Source organism: Trachemys scripta, chromosome 2, assembly GCF_013100865.1.
Source record: "Trachemys scripta elegans isolate TJP31775 chromosome 2, CAS_Tse_1.0, whole genome shotgun sequence".
Classification (NCBI taxonomy): Eukaryota; Metazoa; Chordata; order Testudines; family Emydidae; genus Trachemys; species Trachemys scripta.
The window spans coordinates 241,543,171-241,562,909 of NC_048299.1; the positions used below are offsets into that span (position 1 = coordinate 241,543,171).

At 44.3% G+C, this 19,739-nt stretch overlaps 1 protein-coding gene across 1 annotated transcript in view; it reads left to right on the forward strand.

Annotated features, from left to right (window-relative positions):
- Positions 1-6,183: 6,183 nt before the first annotated feature.
- Positions 6,184-19,739, forward strand: part of INTS8 (integrator complex subunit 8) — a gene marked incomplete in the record, with an annotated part of 75,116 nt that continues 61,560 nt past the window's right edge. Inside the window, 5 exon segments of the mRNA XM_034763309.1 lie at positions 6,184-6,534; positions 12,232-12,406; positions 15,216-15,356; positions 15,945-16,016; positions 17,040-17,091. Coding sequence (XP_034619200.1) covers positions 6,405-6,534; positions 12,232-12,406; positions 15,216-15,356; positions 15,945-16,016; positions 17,040-17,091 — 570 coding nt within the window.

Genomic DNA, 19,739 nt, shown 5'->3' on the forward strand with positions numbered 1-19,739 from the left:
TGTCTCTCTGTATAGTGTATAAACACTTCACTGGCTTGCAGAATAGAGTTATACATGTTACATTGCTACGTTGTTGATAACGCACTTAAGGCTTGTCTACACTACCCGCCAGATTGGCGGGCAGCGATCGATCCAGCTGGGGTCTGCTGAGTGCTCTCCCGTTGACTTCAGTACTCCACCAGAACAAGACGTGCAAGCGGAGTCGATGGGAGAGTATCAGCTGTCAACTTACCGCAGTGAAGACACCGTGGTAAGTAGATCTAAGTACGTCAACTTCAGCTATGCTATTCACGTAGCCGAAGTTGCACATCTTTGATTGACCCCACGCGGTAGTGTAGACAAGCCCTTAGGGAAGACATGTTACAAGGTTTAGAAACAATGTACTAGGTAAGTTGTTTATCTTCCAACTTCCCCTTCCACACACACATTCTAATTGAATGTGATAGCTAAAGTGAGCTGCTACCATTAGCCTGTTGAGAGAAGTGGTGGTTTGAGCACGGGATCAGTGTCAGGAACTCCTGAGTTTTAATCCTGGCTTTGGCACTAGCTCCTGTGGCAGGGGGCAAGTCACTTAAGCAGTTTCTCTTTGTAAACTGGGGACCATACCCATTTCATCAGCTAGTGTTTGTAAAATGCTTTAAAGCTATTAACTATGTATTAAATTATTTTATACTCATTTTTAATTATTTAATTAATTCCACAACACTATACATGAAGCCTGATTTTTTTAGTCTAGCCAATTCTATGTAAATGTGATGTATAGCCATAAAATACTGCTTTAAAATTAGACCTTCCATCACTGTGCTTGACTTTCATGCTTGATCTATGAGAAGTGGAGCTACAGGGAGAATATTCTATTTAAAATAAGGGAGGTTTTGAGAAAAACAATAATTGTTCTAATACAAATATTCCGAAACACACTTCACTGAAAAAAATCTGTCAACTGAATAAAAAATGTACTTAATTAGTACAATGAAATTTTTCATATAAACCATACTTAAAATGTTGATATTTATCAGATAGGTACTATGCAGTAGAGAAAACAGGATAGCAACTCAAACCATGACTTGTTCCTTTATGATAGACAGATATTGATTTGTTCATGCAAAATCACTGATCATGGCAATCATACAATGTATTGTCATGTTTGGCATAATGGAAGTTCCTCCCTACTTACTAAAATATAAATGTATTACCTTTTTGTAAGAAACTAGTAAATGTAATAGCTATTTTATATTTCTGGAACACATGTATGTTGTGCTATAAATGAAAACTAGCCTTATTGAAATTTGAGGTTCGGTATCTGCTTCTTGAGTATTGTACTGAATACATTCAGTTAAATTATACTGTAGATATTGTATATAAATTTGTATGCCTCCTATCACTCTTTTGTATTTGAAGTTCAGTAAAGATTTTCAGGATTATCATATTGGTGCATTACATCTTCAATAAGGAAGAGAGAAATTTGAGATGTTCAGTGGAGTCATCGCTCACTGACTCCAGCGTGTGGGGGAGTAGTCTGCATTACCTGTCCTCCATCTGGGCTGTATTTTATAACGCAACTAAAGTCTGCCAGTGTTTTACTGGTTCTACACGTGCATGCATAGCTTAGGAAAGTTTATAGGTAGCTAGCAGTATATTTTTTCCTAGGATCAGTGAAGGTGCAAGGGAACAATAGGTAGGGTCCACCGGAAGAGAAGGGTCTTATGGTGAAAGCACTGGACTGTGCTGCTTCCTTCCATATGCTAGACCAGGGGTGGGCAAACTATGGCCCGTGGGTTGGATCCGGCCCCTCAGGGCTTTGGATCCAACCCACGGTGCCGCCGGCATCACGTCCCTGTGGCCCCTGGGCGGGGGGGGGGCAGAGGGCTCCATGCGTTGCCCTTGCCTCCAGGTACCGCCCCCCTGTAGCTCCCATTGGCCGCGAACAGGGAACTGCAGCCAATGGGAGCCTTGGGGGAGATACCCGGAGGCGCAGCAATGGCAGCGCACGCAAAGCTCTCCAACCTCCCTCCCACAGGGGCCGCAGCGCTTCCTGGAGCGGCGTGGGGCCAGGGACAGGCCAGGCATTCAGGGAGCCTGCCTTGGCCCCGGTGAGCGCCGCTGCCACCCCAGAGCCGCTTGAGGTAAGCGACGCCGGGCCGGAGCCCAAACCCCTCCTGTACCCCACCCCCCAACTCCCTGCCTTAAGCCCACTGCCTGCATTTTGCACCCCTCCTGCACTGAGCCCCCTTGAACACCCCACACCCCTCCTGCACCCCAACCCCCTGCCCTGAGCTTCCTGCTGCACCCCGCACCCCAACCCCCTGCCCTGAGCCCCCTCATACACTCCACACCCCTCCTGCACCCCAACCCCCTGCCCTGAGCCCCCTCATACACTCCACACCCCTCCTCTGCCCCAATCCCTTGCCCTGAGCCCCTTCCTGCACACCACATCCCCTCCCACACCCCAACCTCCTGCCCCGGCCCTGCATACAATTTCCCCACCCAGATGTGCCCCTCGGCCCAAAAAGTTTGCCCACCCCTGTGCTGGATGAAGGTGTGTATGGAAGGAAGAAGGGCCTTGTGTCTCATTAGTTCATATATAGCAGAGTACAGCATATTTCTACTGCTAGCAGATAATATTCAACTGTCTAGCAAATAGCTAAAATAGTGGATTTAAAAAAAATTGCATACAAAATCTATTTTACAAGAGCTTAAAGTTGCAAAATCAGGAACTTGCAGCTCAGGCTACCTAGGAACCTTAACACTGATTCCTTGTGTGATTAATAAGAGGTCTCATTACATTTTTCCCCCCTGCAGGATCCCTATTTTGCTAAATGTGAGACATTGGGGCCTGGTTTCTCAGAGTAGTAGTATATAGCACTTTGTATGTTCGAAGCACAGCTTCAATTGACTTCAATTGCAGGTGTTGGTACTCAATTCTTGCAAATCCAGTCCCAGGACCTCTCATTGGGCATCTAGAAAATGAATACACAGTTTATGGCTATCTGTGTGAAAATTTTGGTTTACCAACTTGCCCAGCATTACAGAGGAACTCTGTGGCAGAGGCAGGGATAGAATCCTGTTCTCTAGAGAACATTCAAATATCTTATCTATGAGACCATCTTTTCTCTTCCTGCAACCTCTCCCTCATTCACTACACACTTCCATCTTCTGCAACGAATGAAGTAGGGATCCTATAGACAACACTCCTTCACTGTATAACCCAAATTCATTCAACAAGCACCATTCGTCCTGGACATTGAATAAGGGATCCTGAGGGAAACAATAGTATGCGACCATGTCATTAGATTATAGAGTAATACATATGCACAAGGGCCCTAATTAAAATTGCAGGGGAAACCTTAATTCTGGCATTTCCTAATTTTTGAGTGCTTGACTTTGCAACCCTAACATTCTTTAATATAGGATTTTTACATATTTCTATATAAATGACATGTGAATTTGATAAGATAGGACTTGCTCACCTCCTAAAGGTGGCAGGAAACTGGTTTTTTAACAGAATGCCTGCTTGAAAAGGTGGTGGCTCTGGTCAGCACAGCTGTAGTGCCAGCTGGGCGGGCAGGCTCCATGCCTGCCTCTGCGCAGCACCTGGGAAGTGGTCAGCATGCCCCTCTGGCACATAGGCAGAGGAGGGGCAAGGGGGGCTCAGCGCGCTACCCCCACCTGCCGGCGCCACCCTGAGCACTGGCTCCACAGCTTCCATGGGCCAGGAACTACAGCCAACGGGAGCGGCGGGGGCATCACCTGCGGGCAGTGTGTGGAGCCCTCTAGCCACCCCTCTGCCTAGGAGTCACAGGGACATGCCACTGCTTCCCGAGAGCCGCCTGAGGTAAGTGTTGCCCAGAGCCTGCACCCCAAGGCCCCTCCGGTGCCCCTGCCCTAGCTCTGAACCCTCTCTTGCACCTCAACCCCCTGCCCTAGCTCTGAACCCTCTCTTGCACCCCAACCCCCTGCCCTAGCTCTGAATCCCTTCCTGCACTCTGAACCCCTTGGCCCCAGCCCAGAGCTCCCTCCTACACCCCAAACCCCTCATCCCTGCTCACACCCCCTCCCAACCCCCTGTCTGGTGAAAATGAGCAAGTGAGAGGGTGGGGGAAAGTGGGCAATGGAGGGAGGGAGGGGACGGGGGGAATGGAGTAAGCGAGGCAGGGCAAGGGTGTTTAGTTTTCTGCAATTAGAAGTTGGCAACCCTACCTACCACTGAAAATACCTGCATTGGAATATTGGCAAGTTCTGGGAGCTAACATTTCACTCCTGTGAAAGGTTCCATAATTATTTAATGTGTTTAAAAGTGCTACAAAGGGTAAATTTTTTAGAAGAGGAAATAAGAGTAATGTACTGCTAAATTAATATAAGCAAAGATCAAAACAGTTTCAATGCCCTTACATTAGGGGTTTGCATGAATTTGTCTAAATCAATTTAAACTGCTCCACTTGTCCGATACAAACAAAGCCTGAGGTTATGGAATGGAAAAGTGCATTTTATTTTATAAACATCACTACTGCCCATGAAAATCTTCCTGCTTTGCATGCATATTCTTGAGGTCTGACCGATGAGTGAGAGGAACAGTGAATAGTTTTACCTTACCATCAAGATCCGATTCATGCATTCATCTTTTGATACAGAAAGTAAAATGCTCAGATACACAGTTTCACAAGCAGAAGTTTTGGGCTGCTCATTATAGGAAACAAAAAGGGTAAAGCACTAAAAAACATTCTTACCATGGCCTGGTGCATAAAGCACTAGACCAGGGGTCTCAAACACGCACCCCGCAGGGTTGTTTTCTGCGTCCCGCAAGCTCCTCGTGCCCCCACCCCCCGCGTTTACCTAGAGTGGCTCCAGCCCGACGCGCACTGGGGGAAGGGCAGACTCCCTGCCTGCCCCCTGCTGCTCTGGGAAGCGGCCGGAACATGGGGAAGGGGGGGCACAGGGCTCTGTGTGTTGCTCTTGCTTCAGGCAGCGCCCCCAGCAGCTCCCATTGGCTGCAGTTCCCCGTTCCCGGCCAATGGGAGCTGCTGGGGGTGGCACCTGAAGCAACAGCAACACACAGACCCCTGTGCCCCTCCTCCCCCAGGTGCCGGCCACTTCCTGGAGTGGTGTGGTGACAGGTAGGCAGCCTGCCCTGCCCCCGGTGCGTGTCGGGCTGGAGCCCGCCCCCTGAGCCCCTCCTGCAGCCCAACCCTCTGCTGTACCCTGCACCCCTCCTGCACCACACACCCCAACTCCCTGCCCTGAGCCCCCACCACATCCCTCCTGCCCTCCCTGGGGGCAGGAAGGGGGCAGAGTTGGGGTGGGGATTTCAGGGAAGGGGTTGGAATGGGGCAGGGCCTCGTGGAAGGGGTGGAGTGGGGGCGGGGCCAAAGGTGGCGGGGGGAGGTGGCAGTAATGCGGCCCTCGGCCAATGTACTAGTCCTCATGTGGCCTTCGTGGTCATTTGAGTTTGAGACCCCTGCACTAGACTAAGCTTTAGGAGACCAGGGTTCTATTCTCTGGTCTATCACTACCCAGCTGTGTGACTTTGAGCCAGTTCTTTCACCTCCATTTCCTCTCCCACTCTTTGTCTTATTTAAATGGCCTCCTCTGCGAAGAGCTTACAGTGTTTAGGATATTTAACCCAGTACCAAGCCCAAAAATGGCACCCTGCTTTTAGGGGGTGCATAATGCTAATGTACTACAAATAATAAATACGTTTGGCTTATTGTCCATCTGCTTTGCTATAATCACCCCCTACATCCTACTGCTACCTTTCTGCCAAGCTTTGACAAAAGCAGGGCTATAGGTCAGACAAAACAGGTGGAGAGCTGCTTACTTACAGTTGCACTGACATTTCCAAAGTCATTCATTAGTCAGTGCCCCAGCTCGTTTGCTATGCTAATGCAGGTGCCCTCTAGACTGGCTGTTTCTGGTTGTTGAGCTATGACGCTGCGTTTGTCCTAAAGCTTCCCCACTTCCTCCCTCCCACCCAAGCCCGAGGGCTGGAAAGTTACTGGGGGAACAACGTGACTGGAAAGCTAAATCGACCGCCGGTGGATCGATCTCAGAGCGTCGATCCCTGCCGTAGCGTAGACCTGCCCTAAGAGAGCTGAGGGGGCGGAGCCAACGGCCGAGCGCCAGCCGCTCGCTGAGTGGCCAGAAATGCTGAATGGGGCGGAGCCTCCCCCCTCCGCGAGGAGCCTCAGCAGCGGCCATCTTGGTACGTAGGGCTCCTTCGGCTGTGGGCGGGGCAACCAGTGAGGGATTCGGGAGCCTGATGGGTGTGGCCCTGGGTCGCTGAGGGCAAAGGGGGGACCACGATCGGGGGGGCCGCGAGGGAGTTCACCCCCCACCCCCGTAGTTCCGACTCGCCGAGCGGTGCTGGGTCTCGGCGAGCCGCCGCGAGGCAGAGCCGAGCGAGCACCATGAGCGCCGAAGCCGCTGACCGGGAAGCGGCCACTTCCAGCCGGCCTTGCACCCCGCCGCAGACCTCCTGGTTCGAGTTCCTGCTGGAGGAGGCGCTGCTGGAGACGCACCTGAAGAAGCCCTGCCCTGGTTAGTACTGGCAGGGCTAGCGGGCGCTGCGGGGTCGGTTGGCGGCTGGGGGCGGCTGCCGGCGGGGGTTGCTCAGTGTCTCACACGAAGTGACGGGGGCGGCCGTTGGGCTCGCGCGGGAGCTGGGCTCCGGCGGGCCCGCCCCCGTCTCGCTACGAGGGACCAGCGGCGCGTGGGGGAGAGCAGCGGCTCCTGCCCAGCTGTGCCGCGCTGGCTAGAAAAGGCGATGGGGTGACTGGCCCGGCCTCGGCGGGCTTCGCTCTGCAGGGCTGATGGTCTGGCGTCATTTGGAACCACTAGATAAGATTTATATGTTAAGGAGCCAGAAATCAATAGGTAGTGAGTTTAAAACAAACATAAGGAAGTGTTTCCCACAATGCATAGTCCACCCGTGGAACTTGTTGCCAGAGGATCTTGTGAAGGCGAAAGCTATAACTGGGTTCAAAAACGAATTGGCTACGTTCCTGGATAGGTCCATGAATGGCATGCTCTGGGTGTCCCTAGCCTCTGACTGCCAGAACCTGGGACTTGACAACGGGAGATGGATCACTTGATAATTGCCCTGTTCTGTTCATGCCCTTTAAAGCACCAGGCACTGGCCACAGTCAGAAGAGAGGATACTGGGCTACTTGGACCATTGGTCTGACCCAGTATGGCCGTTCTTATGTTCTGTTGCTCCTATGAGTGCATCCAGTCTCCACCATTTCTTGTCTTCCTTTTTACAGCCTGCCTCATTCTCTCAAGCCTGTCTACCCCTTCATCTCAGTGTGAAAGTGCACAAACTAACCAAAGCAAGTGCATTTGTAACCTTTGTCTTCCCATCCCTTCCTATATTATCTGATGTCTCATTTTGTCTGTATTTACACTGTAAGTATTAGACACAGTCCCTGCTACTAGTTTAGTTTTGTAAAGTGCCATACATGATCAAGGTATTGAACAAATGATAAATAACGTTAAAGTACTGCAAGAAGCCTGCTTGTTACAAGGCATGTTTAGGAGGAGACAACATGTTGATCCTACATCAATTTTGGGATGACTGCCAGCAAGGCTTTCAGGATATAGGATTGCCTATCCAGTTGAATCACAATAGATGGCAGTCTTATGGCCCAGTGATTGCTATGAGCTCAGCTGCAGGAGGCAAAAAGACATAAAATACTTCCAGAGGTAGTAGGGTTACCATACGTCCTCTTTTTCTCGGACATGTCCGGCTTTTCAGCACTCAAACCCCCATCCGGGGGGAATTGCCAAAAAGCCGAACATGTCCGGGAAAATGCTGGCCAGGCACTTCACCTCCGCGGCGGCTCTGCTCCTCCCCTGACTCTTCGGCTCTGTTTAAGAGCCGAGCTGCCCGAGCGCTATGGGCTTCAGGCAGCCCCCGTGCCTCCGGACCCTGCGCCGCCGGAGCCCGGGAGGGGAAGTGCCTGGCCGGCGGCTGGGGTCCGGAGGCAAGGGGGCTGCCCGAAGCCCAAGCGCTACCGGCTTCACGGTTTGCCGGGCAGCCTCCAGACCCTGTGCCCCCGGCTGGGCGCTTCCCTTCCCGGGCTCCAGCTGCGCTGGGGAAGCGCCGGCTGGGGGCGCAGGGTCTGGGGGCTGCCCGGCAAACCGTGAAGCCGGTAGCGCTCGGGCAGCCCTTTCCGCTTGGCTGGGAGTGGGAGGGAGGAGGGGGCAGAGTTAGGGCAGGGAAGGGGCGGAGTTGGGACGGGGCTGGGGGGGTGGGGAAATGGGTGGGGCCAGGGCCTGTGGAGGGTCCTCTTTTTTTATTTGTTAGATATGGTAACCCTAAGAGGTAGCAATTGACATCATACTGAAGACTAGCTGCATATGCTGTATAGGTGGAAAATAGAAGTTTTGGACACTGTTTATGTTTATATTTGCTAAAACCTGAAAAAATGTATTCATGTTCTTTTGTTACTTATTAAAATATTGCTGCTCTGAAGACATCACCATAATATGCTCACACACACAAAATCGTATTTTTCATTCTCACATTTTAAAGCCTTCCATAGCACTGTCTCTGTTTACATCTTGTTGGTCACCTGCTGCTACACTTCTATTCAGGCTCTGTTTTCTGCTCATTACTTTCCTCCATGCTTCTTTTATTTGTCTTTCTCAAGCACTTACATACAGTATGTAACATACTTTACTTTTCTTACATGAGGAATATCTTTCATGAGCCCACATGCTGTGCTATTTGTCTCTGTCAGATTCCTCCTTAAAGCTCACCTTTTCCTACAGCAGGGGTTGGCAACCTTTGGCACACGGCCTGTCAGGGAAATCTGCTGGCGGGCCAGGATGGTTTGTTTACCTGCAGCCTCCGCAGGTTCGGCCGATCGCAACTCCCACTGGCCGCGGTTTGCCGTTCCAGGCCAATGGGGGCTGCAGGAAGTGGCGGCCAGCACATCCCTTGGTCCGTGCTGCTTCCCAGAGCTTCCATTGGCCTAGAACGGCGAACCACGACCAGTGGGAGCTGCGGTCAGGAGAACCAGATGCAGGTAAACGAATCGTCCCGGCCCACCAGCGGATTTCCCTGACAGGCTGCGTGCCAAAGGTTGCCGATCCCGGTCCTACAGTCTCTCAGATGACCCATGTAGTGAAAATGGTGGTAAGAAAAATTCATATTGCTAACCTTAGCCTACCTACCACATAACCACCTTTTATGCAGTCCTATCTCTCCCCTGCCTTTCTGTCCACCCCCTTGCCTGATGGTATTTTTCTAGCAATATGTTTGTCATTCACTACTTAGGGACAGATCTTGCAAATGTTACAGGATGTAATGCTTACTGCCAATGACTACAATGGGATTACTCATAATAAGAAGGGTCTGTGTCATATAGTAAATATTTTAAGGAGCAAGACCTTTGCAGTCCACATGAGTTAGTCATTATGTCTGCAAATATCTATTTAAAGAAGTATGCACATCTGTGGTGTTATATGCATTTACTAAATAATATTAACATATAATTGAGCATAACTGAGAAAATAAATCTTCAATGCAAACTGACTTGCGGTAATGAAAAAGGTTTTAAAAGAATAACCAAAACTGCTGTTCTAAAATGTATTACCCAGTGTTCTAACACCTAAAGCTATGTCTACACAGCCCACCTTACAATGGTGGGGCTGTGCTGCTGCAGCTGTCCCGTTGTAAGGTGTGCTCTGTGGTCGCTCTTTATCACCAGGAGAGAGAGCTCTCCTGGCGACAAAATAAAACCACCTCCAATGAGGAGCAGTAGCTTGATCGATGGGAGCGCAGTTCCTGCCAACAAAGCGGTGTCCACACCTGCTCTCTTCGTCACTAAAACGTTTGTCATTCAGGAGGATGTTTTTTACACCCCTCAGCAACTAAAGTTGCAGCAACGAAAGTGCCAATGTAGACAACATAAATTAGAAGGTTTTTTTATTTATTTTTTATTTTTTTGTTTAATGTGTCATTTAACGATACTTCATTTCACAATTTTCCTTTTTGTTTGTTCCACACAGCAATAGGACAAGCATTTTTTTTTTGTAAGCAAAAAAATTAATTGTAAAACCACAAAAATTGTCAGAGGGATTTAGGAGGGTTGGTACTTGAAATTTCTTTTAACTCAAAATCTTGTTAGCTTCAAGAAATTAAGTTGCATGCCCTTCTAAATATACTGGGCTAGCATAGCCTGGTCTGTTTAGAATCAGGACTTCTGAGATACTGTGATAATAATCATGAAAATTTTACCTCATTCGAGTGAGAATCTGACTAAAATTACAAAGTGAAACTGTCATTTATTTGTATTCTTGTAGCACCAAAGGCCCTGACCATGACTAAAGTCCCATTATCTTCACAAAACATTAAATATGACAGGCCCAATCTACATTGTTAATTTAGATCTCATAGTATTAATCCACATTTTTTGATGTCTAAGGCTACATCTACGCTACAGGGGGGAGTCGATTTAAGATACGCAAATTCAGCTACGTGAATAGCGTAGCTGAATTCGACGTATCGCAGCCGACTTACCCCGCTGTGAGGACGGCGGCAAAATCGACCTCTGCGGCTTCCCGTCGACGGCGCTTACTCCCACCTCCGCTGGTGGAGTAAGAGCATCGATTCGGGGATCGATTGTCGCATCCCGATGGGACGCGATAAATCGATCCCCGGGAGGTCGATTTCTACCCACCGATTCAGGCGGGTAGTGTAGACCCAGCCTAAGTTAGCAGTGTTTGCCTGTATTTTGTAAAATACAGGAAAAGGTTAACAGTTCTAATTTTTGAATACTAAAAGCAGTCAAAGCTGTAGGAAAGATTGGTGATCAGTTCAATACTGCTTTCTCCTGACTTGAACTCTATAACACAGAATTAGGACTCTCAACCGATTTTAAGAAAAATTGAGATTAAAAAAAAGTTGTGATTAATCGCACTGTTAAACAATAATAGAATACCATTTATGTAAATATTTTTGCCAATATTTTTTGGTTTGGTGTGTGTTGGGGGGGAAGTGTGTGTGAGAAGCGCTGTCTCTCTAAGCAAAGAGTTCAGGAGCCTGAATTCTTTTTCAGCCAGCAGCTCTCACTCCTGAGCCATCCTCAACAGTCAGGATGACCCTCTACCCCACCTGTGTACCTGGTCACTGTTGAGCTGGGGTTGGGGAGCAGGGGGAGCCTAACTTCAGCCTCCTTGCATCTCCTCTGCGCAGCAGACAGATGGAAGGCTCCTTGTTCAGAGCAACTTGGCCAGGGGTGGCTCCATTGGGGAAGGGGGAGAGGAGGTTGGAGCAGGGCGGCAGAAGGAAGGGCACCCCTGCCCTGACATGCAGCAGTCCCCCCCCCCGAGCATGGTGCCATGAGTAGTGGCCCCCCTCACCCAGCCAGCGTCTCCCTCCCCGCTTTGATTCTGGAGTCCCATCTCCAGAGGTGTGCGATTAACTCTCATTTTTTTAAAAAAGAGTTAATTGCAAAAAGGAAGTACTACTTCACACAACACACAGTCAACCTGTGGAACTTGTTGCCAGGAGATGTTGTGAAGGCCAAAATTATAATTGGTTCAAAAAAGAATTAGATAAAATCATGGGGGGATAGGTCCATTAGTAGCGATTAACCAAGATACCCAGGGATGCAACTGCTTGCTCTGGGTGTCCATAAGCGTCTGACTACCAGAAGCAGGGACTGGACAACAGGGGGTGGATCACTTTATAATTGCCCTGTTCTGTTCATTCCCTTTAAAGCATTTGGTATTGGCCACTGCCAGAAAACAGGGTACTGGGCTAGATGGACCAGTGGTCTAACCCAGTGTGGCCATTCTTATGTTCTTACATTGAGCCCTGCTCAAAATCAGGTTTTAATCTTTCTATTTGCCAGACTCTTTACTCTCAGCTAATAGTTGATGTGCTCAAGACGCATTTAATGTGGGAATGCTTTCTCTTCTGGTTGGTGGTAGTTGAAATTTAATAACAGTAGTGCACAACTGTGAAAATAAATACAAAGAATATTTGGGTGCCATGATAAAATCATAATTTAACCTAAGTTTAGTATATTAAGAATCTGGCTAAATTCAGTGTAAAAACTCATGATATTCTTTGAGGTTAGAATCTCTGTCAAGCAAAACAGATGCTGGTATAAATGCAAGAACATTCTCTGCTCAATATTCATGGTTGTAATTTTATTTCAACATGACATGTTTTGCTTCTGTGCCTAAAAATGAAGTTAAAAATGTGTTTTCTCCTGTTTATAGATCCTCCACCTGTTCAGTTGATTGTCCAGTTTTTAGAGCAGGCTTCTAAGCCATCAGTGAATGAGCAGAACCAGGTCCAGCCTCCGCCTGATAACAAGAGAAACCGTATTTTAAAACTTCTTGCTCTTAAAGTTGCTGCACACTTAAAGTGGGATTTGGATGTACTTGAGAAAAGGTATTGCTTATACATTTCAGGTTGAAAATCTTAAACTACAATGTTGCCCAAGTTCTGTTTTTTAACAAGTTGGAAATGGATCCTATTCTGTATTCCAGCTGAGACATTTCAAAAGAAAGTTTGGTGTGAGGTCGGAGAAGGAATTTAACAGTTCAGTCAACTATAATAGTTCCATCTGTTTATAAATAGGTAAAACAAGACTCTTGATCAGGGGCTCTCAAATTGGAGGTCGGGACCCCTCAGGGGGTTGTGAGGTTATTACATGGGGGGTCACGGGCTGTCAATCTCCACCCCAAACTCAGCTTGCCTCCAGCATTTATAATGGTGTTAAATATATTAAAAAGTGTGTTTAATTTACTAGTGGGGGTCACACTCAGAGGCTTGCTGTGTGAAAGGGGTCTCCAATAAAAAAGTTTGAGACCCACTGCTCTTGATGATGTAAGGAAGCCAGCCCATAAACAGGGATGTTGCAACTCCCACAAGTGAATTATTATTAGTAGTAGCAGTAATTGTAATTTTAAAAAGAGAGACAGCAAACCTTATAAGATGTTCACATTCCTAACCTATGTAACTGTATGCTGTTATTGTTGTAACCTTTGTCTTTTTCCACCTTCTCACTGTTTATTACATTTGTTTAATGTTGGATTGTAAGCTTTACAAAGCTTATTTTAAAGCTTGGATGCCATAAAAATAACATTGGTTTCAAGTAGATTCACTAGAAAACTAAAAATTCACGTAATTCCTTGTCTTGTAGGAGTAATTGATTTTGCTGAAGTGGTATAAAGAAAGCTTAATTTTCATGAAGACCTAAAGAAGCTTGCTATCTTTATAAGCATATTGGGCCATACGGCAGTCTTCAAACTAATTTTTATATAGGTGGGATGGGGTATTCATAAACAAGTTATTCTTTCTCACCAAACTCTGATGTTTGAATATTTATAAGTCATGTTTTCTTGTGTATTCCGCATTTTCAGATAATGTGGTGTAAGGAGCAGTGCAGGGGCCTATGAGTTAGTGTCCTTGATTCTAAATTTCCAGCTTTGTTAATTTTTGTTACTCAGTTTCCTCATGTGTTGGGTATAGTATTTACTTGTACTGCTGGAGTGTTGTAAAGCTTAATTAACGTCTGTAAAAGTGCTATGAGGTTCTCCCCTATAAGTCTCTGCATTTATGTAGCACTTAAATCATGACCATAAAGATTATGATTAAGATACCAAAACCACAATAATATATGAGCTATAATACTATTACTGCAAAAATGTATTTTTCATTTAATTCTAAATATACTGTAGAAGTCAAGATGAACATAGGAAAGCATTGATTGCGCTTGACTTGGGTCTCCAATTTTGCAGGCACACCTTTGTATTTGTAATTAATTCATGTGTTTTTTGCAGTCAGTTTATCAAGGGTTCAGATTCACAGCTACAAAAAATAGAGGCCAGTTTTGAAAATTGTCTCCTTAATGCAACACAACCTTGAGCTGATGCAGGACTTTATAGACTCACTTTGTCCCTCTAAACTGGTCCTGTCTTAATTTAAAATCTTTCCCTAATAGGGAGAAACTAAAATATGATCCCTCGTCCTGTTAACTGATTCATGAATAACTATGGGATTGTGATTGTCCTTCATAATCAGGACCCATACCTTGGGATTTCAACTGCCTGTGCTAGGTTACACAGCTGCATTTAAAGAGATTTCAGTGGCATGCTGCAGGGGTTCTCAAACTGGGTCAGGACTCCAAAGTGGGTCATGACCCCATTTTAATGGGTCTCCAGGGCTGGCGTTAGACTTGCTGGGGCCTGATGCCGAAACCCAAACCCCAGGGCAACGGAGCTCGGGGGGGAATTAAGGTTTCCATTTCCCATCCTGGGGTCATGTAGTAATTTTTGTTGTCAGAAAAGGGTTATGATGCAATGAACTTTGAGAACCGCTGTCATACTCTGATCCCAGTCTGCATTACAGCTTCATCCAGGGTGAATCATGAGTCTCATTTTTGCCAAGATAGACAAGATTCCTGGACCTCTCATATTAAAAGTAGATTAATTGGCATGACTTTCAATATTGTATAGCGTGACAACATATCGATCAGTCTGTTATTTGTTGACGACTAAAAAATCAATCAAGTATTTCAGAATCAGGTTGTAGTTACGAAATGTGCATGTAGAATTGGTTGCTTTGGGGCTGTCACGAATGTTACTGTGTATTATGTAGTAGTATTTTTCTGAAGTCTTAGGGTACATAAGCTAGTCATTTACTTTAACTTCAAATGCTTCTCTTACAGAGAAATCTGAATTAGTAACCATGGTATTTTCAGTTGCATAGCAGTGAACTTTAGAATCCTAGCATGGGGCTTTCCTGACTTTTCAGGGGAACTATATTGTTTTATCAGAGTAAGACTGTGATTGTACCAACTAATGCCCATCACCTGTGTTATATATGTTCAAACTTATAATGGTGTATGTGCCACTCTAGCCCCCGTCTTAAACCATTGTGTGGTAGTGTGCACAACTGAATATGAGGCAAATAGAAGTAGCACATAGTTGCTTCTTGTTATAGGGGTCCACTCCTACTCTCAATGAGAGTTTTGTCATTTACTTTGTGGGAGCAGGATCTGACACTGGTTTGGGAGGAAGAACTTATCAGTGTGTGGGAGTCACTGCTACGGAGGAGCAAATTACTCTTACTTTCCTGGGGAATTATGGATCAATTTAAGTAATATGCCCTGCACTGACTAGTTCTGTCTTATCTAAAGGTATTAGAAGTAGGACTTCTACGTGAAATGTACAATCCTCTTTTTCTTGTTTTTTAGCTTGTCTGTTCCTGTACTGAATATGTTGCTGAATGAACTACTATGCATTAGCAAAGTTCCTCCAGGAACTAAACATGTAGATGTGGACCTATCCAGTTTACCTCCAACCACTGCAATGGCTATACTGCTCTACAATAGATGGTAAACTAACTCTCTCCTTTGAGCTATTTTCATAGGTCAAATACAGAAAGAAAAGTTAATTAATCCTATTTAAATTTAATATTGATTCTAAATTAGGCTGTTCAGAGAAGTGTTGAACTTCTGTCTTTAATGGGCGTTGGTGGGGGTGGGTGTACGTGCATGCACAAAAGTACACGTTTTAGTTTGCTAACAGTTTAAATTTAATCTTTGTTTACTTATCTATATTTAGATAAGGTGTGCAAACTCAACATGAAATATAAATCTCAAACTAAATGTATAGCGTTGTTAATATTCTGCTCTTTTATACTTTTGAAGTTACCTGGATGAGTGCAACAAATGGGTAGGTCTGAAGAGGCCTTAGAAAGAAAATATGCTGTCATGTAACAGAATATTGAACATAGATGTTTGTAGTATGTTGGCTACTGAATTATATGTCTTAATACTCTTATGCAGAGAATGTGTACAAGTTGTCAGGTTTTCTAAATTGAGGGGTATTTTTAGCATGCACTGTGCTCTGCATATCACATGTTAATGAGAATAACAAACTATTCTGTGCTTAAATTTTTTTTTCACTTTTTTCCCCTATAGGGCCATTAGGACCATTGTCCAAAGTAGTTTTCCAGTAAAACAAGTGAAACCTGGTCCACCTCAGTTAAGTGTGTAAGTCAGCAAATGTTCTTCAGAACGTTATTGACATCACATTTATTGAGCGTTGTATAGTTCAGAAGCTGAATTTTCAGTTTGACGATGGCACGTTAATAGCCTATAGAAGATTAAAATTATGAATTAGTGTACTCTTGAAAAACGTATAAAATGAATGTATTCAGAATAAATCTTAAAAATATATTTGTTTGTTAAATATGTTCCAATTATATATGATCTGTGTAGCCTGACAGAGAACTTGGAAAATCATGGAGGAAAGGGGGGCAGGTGTTTTTCACTCTGACTAGTAGGCTTAGGCCTCAGTCTAGTCTGTGTTGGGTACATTTTTAAGTCTCTGGGTTTACTTATACCAGGCTGGTTAAATGAGTCAGGTCATATTGTTCCAGACTGTCAGACTGAGAATCCACTGAGCTATTGGATTACTAATCTGCAAGAATAAAGCTTGTTTTCTTCATTAGCTCACAGGTTATTTCATTAGACATTTTGTATACTTAAATATAAATATAAAAATCCAAATTTTTTTTGAGCAAAATGTTTTTTTTTTTTTAAAAACTGCCAGTTGGATTGACTTTTTTTACACTGTAAATCCCTGTAAATTGCATTGTCAAAATACTGTCAGCTTTATAGTCAGAAAGTCTGTTTATGAAAAGCAGTTATTTATTTTGTAAAACAGAGGATAGATGCTAACTTTAGAGGCATAGCATACTTTGCCATGTATTAAGAAAAATCCTCATTATATGCATATATTAGATTTTTTTTTAAAATCTCCTATGTCTGTCTCTGAGACTAAACTGATCATTTAATGGGAAGATTCTCTATGGAGAAATCAGTTAAAATACCCAATCATTTTAAAATAACAATTCATCAGTTCCTGCAAAAGCATATTTATTAATTGTGAAGTGCAAAGGTACTGTAGGTGTTTAGGGGATTGGACTACATTTCTAGTTAACGTAGTTGTTGTTTTCTCCTATCATTGGGATTGTGACCTGCCATCTAAAAATCTTTTTTTTTTTTCGTCAGAATGAATCAGATACAGCAGGAAAAGGAACTTACAGAAAATATTTTAAAAGTGGTGAGTGTTTTTCCTTTATTTTCGTTTAGATTTCAGACATAGATGTGAGTGTACCAAAGGGTTTAACTAGTAGAGGTGCAATTTAAAATATATATTTTGCATCAGAGTATTTAACTTCAGTCTTTTACAAGATATCATGTTGGTTAATAAGCTTTTTCACTTATTTGTATATCTGGGTTTTTCTATTTTATTATTCCACTACTTTTATAATGGATACTGATCTCTAGATAATGTAAAAAAACTTGCTTTGTGTAGTGAAAACGTTCTTTATGGCAGTCTTTTTGTGCTCAAACATATAGAGTAAACATAGAGGGGGTGTAGTTATGTGAGAGTGATAATTACATGACTGAATGCTTATGCTTTGAAATTGAATGGCAGCAAAAAGGAAAATAGATACATTACCTACCATATATACTTGTTCATAACTCGAATATTTTTGGTAAAAAAGTGACGCATCAAAGAGCGGGGGTCAGCTTATAAACGTCTCTACACCAAAATTTGATGATTTTAAACTCTATGGAATCATTGAATTGAATATCTAATACATTGTTGTTTACCTGGAGCGTCTGCAGGCATGGAGCCCCTCAGCTCCCTGTAGCTGCAGTTCGCCGTTCCCAGCCAATGGGAGCTGTGGGAAGTGGCGCGCCAGGTAAACAAAACGTCCTGCCAGTGGCTTACCCTGACAGGCTGGGAGCCAAAGTTTGCTGACCCATTTATTGATGTCAATACTGCAGCCTTTTAAAGTTTCAAAGGCTTTGTTTAGTGGACTAGATTGGCTTGAAATGGACCTCATAAGTCTTGAGCCAATAAGAAAATATAACTTGCAGAATCGAGGAATCTCTAATAAAATTGAAGTAGCCGGTTATCCCTACAGACATGCCAATCTACAGGGCTGCTTTGAAATAAACGAAGAGCAATAATAATTTGACAGTGATAAAACAGGTGACATTCCTATATAAAGTCCTACAAAATCTATAACTACAATAATAATAATCTATTTTCATAATAGTATTTAAAATGAACAACGGTGAAATCAAAAGAAAAAGGTCTTCTTATCATGCAGCGTTCGAACTTAAAGTTGTTGAATATGCAGAAGCAAACAATAATTGTGCTGCTGCTCGTGAATTCTGTATCAATGAGAAGCAAGTAAGAGAATGGCGAAAAAATAAAACACTAAAAGACATGCCAAGAAGCAAGAAAAAATGTCCAACGAGTTGCACTTCATTTCCTGAGCTAGAGAAAGCTCTCAATAATTGGGTTGTTGATGTCGACAAAATGGGTACATTTCACTAGAACTGGAATTCGTCTGCGTGCTCTACAAATGTCAAAAGATGACAAATACAAGTTAGTAAAGCCGTCAGTGCTTGTCGCATCAGCGGGTTGGTGTACTCGCTTCATGAACCCTCATGGTCTCTGTCTTTGTCAGCGAACAAAGATAGTGCAAAAGCTGCCTATAGATTTGGAAGAAAAAATCGAATATTTCCAAAGGCTTATAAAATATCAAAAGGAATATGCATTTCAATTGTCCATGTTTCCTATTTGTGACGAAACACCAATGACATTCGATCTCCTGAGCAACAGAATAACTGGTGTTGGTGAAAAAACAGTTTTAATTAAAACAACTGTCCGTGAAAAAATCCATTTTACGGTGGTTTTATCATGTTTGGCAAATGGATCAAAGCTCCCTCCTGTTGTTATTTTTAGAAGAAAAACCTTGCCTAAAAACATGAAATTTCTTGCTGGTGTCATCGTACGTGCACACGAAAAGGGATGGATGGATGAAAGTGGGACTATGGAATGGCTGGAAAAAGTGTGGAATAAGAGACCAGGAACACTTTTCAAGAAACCTGCTATGCTTGTTTGGGACATGTTCAGGGCACACAAGACGGATGAGTGAAAAATGTGGCCAAAATTATGAAAACTACTTTGGTTGTAATACGTGGAGGTTTAACTTCAGTTCTACAACCACTTGATGTCTGCCTGAACAAACCCTTTAAAGACAGGCTACACAAAATGTGGTCTGCATGGATGTGCTCAGGCATGGCGAAGTTGACAAAAGGCGGGAATCTTATGAAGCCCGAAATCAGTCTGGTCGCCCCAGTGAATCAAGGACGTGCGGATGTTCATTCCCTCTGAAATGGTAGAAAAATCATTTAAGAAATGCTGTATCAGCAATGCACTCGACGGGTCAGAAGATGATGCCGTATTTGATGATGACACAACAGAGCCTGAGGAGAAGAAAGAATCTGACTCTGAAGACAACACTCCTGACATCTACGATGACAATGCAGGTGCAGCTGTGACTGAAGCAGAGTTTAATTAACTGTTTGGTGAATCAGAGACTGATTCAGACCTTGAAGGATTTTAAGACTTTTAAAGTCTCGTATTGTTCTAAGTTACTTGTTTTAAATATCCATTTACTGATTTTAAATATTGACTGTAATTTTGAAGGTGAATACATATTTGTTCAGTTATTATTATAACAGGTTTTTTGTTAGATTACATTAAAATAATTCTAGCAAAACTTTTGAGTGTTTCTTGTGATGTCAGCTTTTAAAATATAGCAGGGGTTGGCAAACTTTGGCTCCCGGCCCGTCGGGTAAGCCGCTGGCAGGTCGGGACATTTTGTTTACCTGGAGCGTTCACAG